The sequence below is a fragment of the Phaseolus vulgaris genome, chromosome 8 (assembly GCF_000499845.2).
Source record: "Phaseolus vulgaris cultivar G19833 chromosome 8, P. vulgaris v2.0, whole genome shotgun sequence".
Classification (NCBI taxonomy): Eukaryota; Viridiplantae; Streptophyta; class Magnoliopsida; order Fabales; family Fabaceae; genus Phaseolus; species Phaseolus vulgaris.
Genome location: NC_023752.2, coordinates 16,985,722 through 16,993,506, shown reverse-complemented (window position 1 = coordinate 16,993,506; position 7,785 = coordinate 16,985,722). Strand labels below are relative to the sequence as shown.

General features: G+C 37.1%; 1 protein-coding gene across 9 annotated transcripts; it reads left to right on the top strand.

The window, feature by feature from the left end:
• The first annotated feature begins 1,828 nt into the window (after nucleotides 1–1,828).
• On the top strand, nucleotides 1,829–6,673 carry LOC137827212 (uncharacterized). Of its 9 annotated transcripts, XM_068633468.1 has the most exons (6): nucleotides 2,002–2,143; nucleotides 3,620–3,837; nucleotides 5,051–5,337; nucleotides 5,443–6,084; nucleotides 6,151–6,244; nucleotides 6,343–6,673. In XM_068633468.1, exons 3-5 carry the CDS (start codon nucleotides 5,070–5,072, stop codon nucleotides 6,225–6,227), a joined length of 987 nt encoding a protein of 328 aa, XP_068489569.1. In that variant the 5' UTR covers nucleotides 2,002–2,143; nucleotides 3,620–3,837; nucleotides 5,051–5,069; the 3' UTR covers nucleotides 6,228–6,244; nucleotides 6,343–6,673. The 9 variants fall into 9 exon arrangements, with proteins under 9 accessions (XP_068489566.1, XP_068489564.1, XP_068489568.1 ...); XM_068633465.1 differs by lacking the exon at nucleotides 2,002–2,143 and adding an exon at nucleotides 1,829–1,931 and having other exon boundaries at nucleotides 5,051–6,084; XM_068633467.1 differs by lacking the exon at nucleotides 2,002–2,143 and adding an exon at nucleotides 1,839–1,931 and having other exon boundaries at nucleotides 5,443–6,244.
• Nucleotides 6,674–7,785: the final 1,112 nt, after the last annotated feature.

The window sequence follows — 7,785 nt, the reverse complement described above, 5'->3', positions numbered from 1 at the left end:
GTGGCAATGTTACCACCCATCCCTCGACTTCTTTTTGGACTTGTGGGAAGGGCCGACCGAGCCCTTGTTAGCTCGGGCATCCGAGCCCTTTACAGTAGGTAGGACGTCGATGCTCCAACGCCCCTTTCTCTCAGCCGCCCGTTGCCGATATTTGTCTAGGACGCTGGCACCGACAACAGAAGTAAAATACTCATACCCTTAACGGCCGCCCATCGCGCCGACTTGACATAAGCACCGATCAGCCCCCTGGTTGGAAGCTTCCTCGGGAGTGTGTCAAAGAGCAAGAGAATCTCTAGCTCGTCAGCACCTCCCGTTGGCCTTGGCCACACTTTAAAGTCACAAGGTTGGCTGGTCCAGTAAAGAGGGAACCAAGACCGACCAGCCTCGTCAAAATAATACGATGTCGCCTCGGGCTGAATGACGACTTTCACAAACCTCTCCTTAAATCTCTTGAAAGAGACGGCGAATGAATTAAAAAGAACACTCCCTAACCGAACGATCAAGGAGTGCCAAGACACAGGCTGGGCGGGGTGAGAAGTATAATAACAAAGAAAGGAAGAGGGAGAGGGGTGAAGACGCATGACATCACACAACAAGCGAAAGGGCTGGAGGGACGCCCAGATGTTTGGGTGGAAGCCTTGTTGAGTGTCCGAAGGATGCCCATTATGAACCTATAAAAGGGGAGAGACACGTGTAGGTCGGCAAAAAGGCACGTGTACATGTAGAAGAAAGGGGAACCGGTACCGGGTCTCCCCAAGCAAACACTCTCGGTGGGCTCACAAGGCAAAACGCTAAAGTAGCCAAAACGCCCGCCCGACTTTAAAACCGGGTGCTTGGCCAAAAACTTGGTCACAGCAGCCTCAGTTTTAAAGTGGCACGAGATCCCCACTACCTTAGGGTCCACCCAACTGAGGTCCACCAAAGGAACGCCCATCGGGGGGGAGTCCGATCGGTCAATAGCATTGGCTGGGTCATCCTCCCTGACCACCTCTACTAGGGGTGACGCCTCGGCCACCTCGATCGACAAGGAGTCGGTGGTAGAAGAAGAAGAAGAGGAAGAAGAAGAAGAAGAAGAAGAATGCCCAAGGGGAGAAGAGGGGAGACCAAGAGTAGGAGAAGGGCGATCAGAAGATGATGTAGGACGAGAAACAGTCGACATGACTAACCTGATATAAAGTAGGAGACTGGACAAAAGCAGAAGGGCGAACATCACTCGGTTATCAGAGCACTGGGCGAGATATTGCTCGGTTATCAGACAACTCACACAAAGAAAACACAGTGTCTCGACACTGTTTGGACCACTATTTATAGGGCCTAAGGACCTAAAAACACGAAACGTCAAAACGATCTCAACCGTTAGATCTTCCAGATCCAACGGTCCACAATGTCTCCCACCCAAAAAACCCTTCATTAATGCGGGTCATCACACTGCTTGAGGTCACATCACACCTCGGGAAGTCCAATAGTCACGCACCCTAAGATACTCCATTTATTACTATGCACCTACCCGAGTGCCGATCACCCACTTTATTGACTTGAGTGTCTGAATGCATTCTGCAGGTACCTTCCCTATTTGACATTCACCCGATACCGAGAATCGAAGAAGTAACATGAAGGCGAGAAGGATCCCACACCCTAGAAACCTAACAGGAACAATAACAAACTAACTCTAATTCTTGAATAACTAATAAAGATTATTAAAAAACTAATACTAAAAAGTAGACATAAATATTCATCAAACCACATTTCCGACTTAACCTAAATATTTATTCAGAAGAAACTTAACCCGATTTTTGTTCAGACCGTTCAATTATTCTTATCCGTAATTGTATTGTATACGTATCCTACGAGTTTCATGGACGGTGAGTATTTAAAGCACGATTAAGAAGCCCAATGTGTTTGGACCCGTGACACAATATCCTTGTTGATAGGTGCACACTGCATTTTCATCTTTGTTCGTCACAATTCTATTATATATAAAAATAATAAATATATATATATATATACAATAAGTAATAAAGCCTTTCTTTTGGAATTCCATTTTCTTTGTTGTCTTGTTTCTTCTCTGTATCTTTGGGATCGCTTGCATAGACCAACCCCAGAAGAAGAAGGAAATAAATAAAATATAAAATTCAACCCTTTTGTAAATCCCCACCTTTTGTCCTGTTCAAGATTTCGTTTTTCTTTCTTAGTTTCTGCAATTTATCTTTGTTCATCATAATTGGATTTGATATTTCTCTCTCAGTTTTATAATTGTGTTGTATTACGTTTGGATTTTAATTTTCCCTAGAAAAATCTTCAAATTTTTTGGTGATTGAATTTTGTTCAGGGTTTGGGGGTTAGGTTTAGGGTTTGTTTTTAATTGGTGTGGTGGTTGAATGTTGATCTGGGGTTAGTGCCGGCCATGTATGACTTTCCTTGGGATTTGATTGGGTTTTGGAAATTGATGCCTAGTTATCCCCAATCTATTATGGGATTCCTTTCTGTTTCTTTATTCCACTTTTGTTCTAATTTTTTGTTATTGGTTTGGTGTTTGGATGCGTGCAATTGGAATGTTCTGCAATTGCCCTGTTTTCTTATTGAAACAGAGCTTTGTGCTTTGAAATCATTACTAGTTTTCTTGATTATCTATATAAATTTGTGTGGTAGATGGCTTGTTTGGGCAAATAAGTGATTTTCTGTTGTTCATGAATCTTTGAGAACTTGCAAAACTTTGTGGCTTGATATTGCTATATGGGATTTTGTTATTTTTCCTTGATGCCTATTTTTATTGCCTTGGTTTCTACTTAATATTTGATATATGGGCAAAGAATCGAATTTTGATACTCTCCAGGTCCATTTGATTGATCATATGACTTAATAGTGTTGATTGCTTCCATGCTTTAGGACTTTTGAAGAGTATGTGGGATAGACATCCTGAGAGTGTAAAATTTGATTTGATTATCATAGGTACCTATAGTTGATACCTTGGTTGTATCGGATAGGAAGAATTCCTGCCTACCCGGCTAACCTCACTTTTTTGTGGCTATTATCAATGTATTAATCCTTCACCTGCATATTTACAACTCAACCTGATTAGGTCTTTGTACTTTCCTTAACTTTTCTGTCCCTCAGCATCATGATATATCCGGAGTGTTGCTTCTGTAACAATAATGCATTGAAGCTCTTTTGTTTCTTATTTATTTTCATGCATGCTCATTTGAGTTTTGCTCAAATAACTAGAAAAAAATTCATTCCCCCATTTTTAACATTTCATAATGTCACTTCCATTCATATCCTCTCCTAGGTTGATCTTAGATGCAAAACAAAAATAAACGGGATTTGCTGATGAGCCTGGATCACAGAATCCATGTTGACCTCTGATAATATGATCTAGCATACTAGGTATAATCATGTTAGTATAGCAAACTCTGCCGGTATCATCTCATTCAAAGTATAGTGTTGTATTGTATTGATGAATCAGTCTGATTGAAGTGTCTTTATTTCTCTGTTTATATGGTTCTGTTTGTCATTGACGATTCCTAGATTTTAAACTTAATTGATACTGAAATTTACTGGATTGAGATCTTGTGTTGCTGAACATAGTCTTTTTCTTCCTTTTTTGATGGTGTACCCGCAGATTTTGGGGCATGTTGGTGATTCTGTTGTACAGAAGTGTTCGTTAGTTATACATGTGTCCAAGATTATTGTATACATTGATTCATTTTTTGTATCGTACTTTGGAGCATTGCATGAGGGACTGCCCTCTGATTCTTTTGTGAAGTCATCTAAAGTTGTTATAATTACAAACTGAGCCAGAAGCTGGTAGGGAATATAGCTAGAGAGCTTATTGCCCTGGTAAGTTTATAAGCAAACAACACATCATATTGTTATTCCCATGTCCTTTATTTTTTTATTGACAATTTTTTTCTAGTCGTTTTTAAAGTTAAAACTCTTTCTTATACCTACTTTTCTTCTATGAGAAAAGCTGTACTTTACAATGGGTATACCTAATTTTCTTCTATGAAGAATCTGGATTTTGCAATTGACAAGGAAGTCTTGGTTAATTTGTTTTTCACTACATCGTAAAACTTTTGAAATTTTTTTGAAGTTATAATAAGGTGCCGTTACTTTGGAAGTTATAACTTGTAACATTTGGGTAAAGACACGAAGTGTTGTTACAACAGATAAGAGTAATTGTCAGTCTTTGTCAAATTAGTTTTAGTTTAGTCTGAAGTAATGACACCATTTTAGTATTGGTCTTTTAGTTTAAAGAATCTGACGACAAAGGTGCCATTAAACTTGAATGATGATTGATATCCTTGCGAAATGCTTGGTTTTGAATCCAAGATTATGTTATATTGGTGTCTTTTGAGATGTATGAAGAAGTAACTGCATGTTTTGTAAATGGGACTACCTAATCCTTTTAGTTACGGTTCATTTTGTGTTGTCAACAGTCTGTTCTTATCTATTTATTTTATTTTTAACTTTTCTTATATATTACAGGTTGTGTCAGTAAAGTTTGAACTTTTGAGGAGTGGAAAAAGTGTGATATACTTCTTTTGAATTGTAAATAATGCACTGCAGAGTTAACATATTGGAATGCCAGATGTAGATTATACCTTGTTTATTTAAATCTCAAAATCACACGTAGAATCAAAACATTATCCTCTAAGCTTCACTGTTGTGTGTAATAAAAGGAAAACGTTATACATTTATATTTTGTTCCTTTTTTTATGTTTAATTGGTAATGGCAAGTAGAACTAAAATTAGAGGAATACATAGAAATTGGAGGGAAGCCAGTGACTAGAAGTACACGCAATATTATACATAAAGCATTTCACAATAGGAAAAGTTAAGTGGTATGTGTGGAGTTTGTATTATATCTAGTTTTAGTTTGTTACATTTTTATTGTTCCTAGATTAATAGAATTGTTCTTCTACTGCTGATCATGTTTTTTATTTTTAATTTAATGTCAAAAATTTGTGTTTATGAAATCTAAGTATGTAAAATGAAAAAAAATGGTCTGGTTACTTGCATCCTTTTCTAATTAGTTCAATATGTTGAGTAGTTAACACCTTGCGAAGAAGATGGCTGGTGTTAAGAGAAGATTATGTAGTGATTCAGATATCCATGCTCTTCACAAAGAATTGGATGAAGTTTCATGTCCTATCTGCATGGACCATCCACATAATGCTGTTCTCCTACTTTGCAGCTCTCATGAGAAGGGCTGTAGATCTTACATTTGTGATACAAGTTATAGACATTCAAATTGCCTGGACAGATTTAAAAAAATGAGGGACAATTCTAAGGAGAACGAAAATTTACCCAGTTCTTTAGTTAACACAAACAATTCTGGTAATAGTTTTGATATTAACATTACTATGCAATCTGACATGCATGATGTTAATGAACTCCATGAAAATGAAATTAATACTCTATTGTCTGTTGGACTTGCACAAGGATCAAGACAGGGTGATGCCCAAGATCCAAGTAGGCATTTAGACCCACATGATGAAGGAATTTTAGAAACTGCTGATTCTGAGACCTTGCAGGACAGGGCTGTGCTTGAGGATTTAGGTGCAGATAATTCATCTGAGTCAAAATTGAAATTGAAATGCCCTTTATGCCGAGGTGCAGTACTGAGCTGGGAGGTGGATGAAGAGGCTAGAAATTATCTGAACGTGAAGAAGAGAAGTTGCTCAAGGGACTCATGCTCATTTGTTGGTGGTTATCTGGAATTGCGCCGGCATGCCAGGAGAGTTCATCCTACTTCTCGACCCTCTGACATTGATCCTACAAGAGAAAGAGCCTGGCGACATTTCGAGCGCCAGAGAGAATATGGCGATATTATGAGTGCTATTCAGTCTGCCATGCCTGGAGCTGTGCTGGTTGGGGACTATGTTCTTGAGAATGGAGACGGTATTGGTAGGTTATCAGATGAACGTGAAGGCAACATCAGCAATGCAAATGGACCTTGGTTAACCACTACTATACTGTTTCAAGTGATGGATAGTACCATTGAAATCGTTAGGGAACCAAGAGCTCATGCAAGTACATGGTCAAGGCACCGCCGTTCATCTGAACGCCGGCGCTATCTTTGGGGTGAGAATTTACTGGGTCTTAATGAAAATGACATTGAGGATGATCTTAGGATATTTAGTGATGCAGGTGAAGATCCATCTCCTGTCCCAAGGAGGCGAAGGCGTTTGACCCGGACAAGGTCCAATGAAGATCAACCACGATGATTCCCATCATTTACCTGGTAATATTCATAGTTCAGTTTTATGGCAAGAACTTGTATTACTTGAATTGTTTTGAATATGTCATGTCATCACTTAACGCACTTGGTTTCTTCATTAGAATTGTTTGAACTTGAACTTGTTCAAAGTTGTGTGGGATTTGCATTCAGACCTGTGTTCCAGCTTTGGACCAAGAGTATGCTGAAGCAACAAGATCAGAATAAATGATAGTCATTTCCTTGAACACTAGTTCCATTGAAACAAGGAAAATCTGTAGAAGGATGTTTTCAAAGACCCCTTTAATGTAAAGTGCATTTAACCTTGAAAACACTAAACATTTGGGTGATTTGGAAGTTTGTTGCACTGTTAATATTGTTATCACGTATAATAAAATGTACTGCAAACCTATGCTGTTCAATCCTTAAGTAAATTGTTTGTTTTGTGGTGGGGAATATTGTGTGATTCTTTTAAGGCGCACTGTTTTTGTTTGTTGGGACATGATGAAAAAATCCAGACAAGTGACCTCACCTGAAACATTGTCACACGTTTGACCAAATGCTTCAAAGTTCAAACTAGTTATTATTTTTGGGAGGTCATTGAAGTAAAAGCATGAAAGGGACAAAAGAAAGTGTGGATTTAGAAAAGTAACTGAACTGCTCTGTGATGCAAAGGGAGCTGTCAAAACAATTTCAATGTTTAAACGTTTGAATGCTCTAGATAATAATTATTCATAATGTAAGATTTAGATTTAATTCAATTCTACAATATCAGATTATTACTAAGGAAGGTTACATGTGTGTGTGTGTATATATATATATATATATATATTAATAACTTTCATTAAATATGGTAAATTAAACAAATTTTTATATTTTGAAACCCACGTTCCTTAAAAATGTTCTTAAATAATGTTGTACTGTGTTTGATTGGAAGACATTGGAGGTTGTGTGGAAAAGGTTTCAAAATGGTGATGGAATCAAATTATTTATGTGTTGACTGTTCAGACCTGGCTCAACCTCCTATGTACGGCCACCCTCCTCTTCTCTCCTCCTTGAAACGCTGCTTTGCAACGTTACACAATAATAAAATAATAAATCAATGTGCTTCTGTATCTAAAATATCAATTGTAATATTTTTAATTAATATTTTTTTAAAGTAGTAAGAATTTATAAATATAAAATTGGCAACTGTATATGATTACATGATCAATTTATCATTAACACCGTATTTAGCTAATTTCTTATTGTCTCTCTATTCTACTTAAATTGCTCACTTTCTCTCCTCTCTTCCATTTACATGTTTTGTTTTTAATTCTGTAATTTAAAAATATCTTGTTTTGATATCTAAATTTGACATTATTAAGAACATATTTAAATGATTTAAATTATTGATAAAATTATTTCCACCTTATTAAAAAATATACTCAAATGATTTAAATGATTGATAAAAATGTTAAGTTAAACAAGTATATGATTTGTACAAGAAGTAAAATGATTTCTACTTCACTTAATGGCAAGATGAAAGTATAATTAATAATAAGTAGTCTTAAAGTTCATAGGTAAGA

Coding starts and splice junctions, on each gene's coding strand:
- LOC137827212 (XM_068633463.1), top strand. CDS start 5,070: ATGGCTGGTGTTAAGAGAAGATTATGTAGTGATTCAGATATCCATGCT.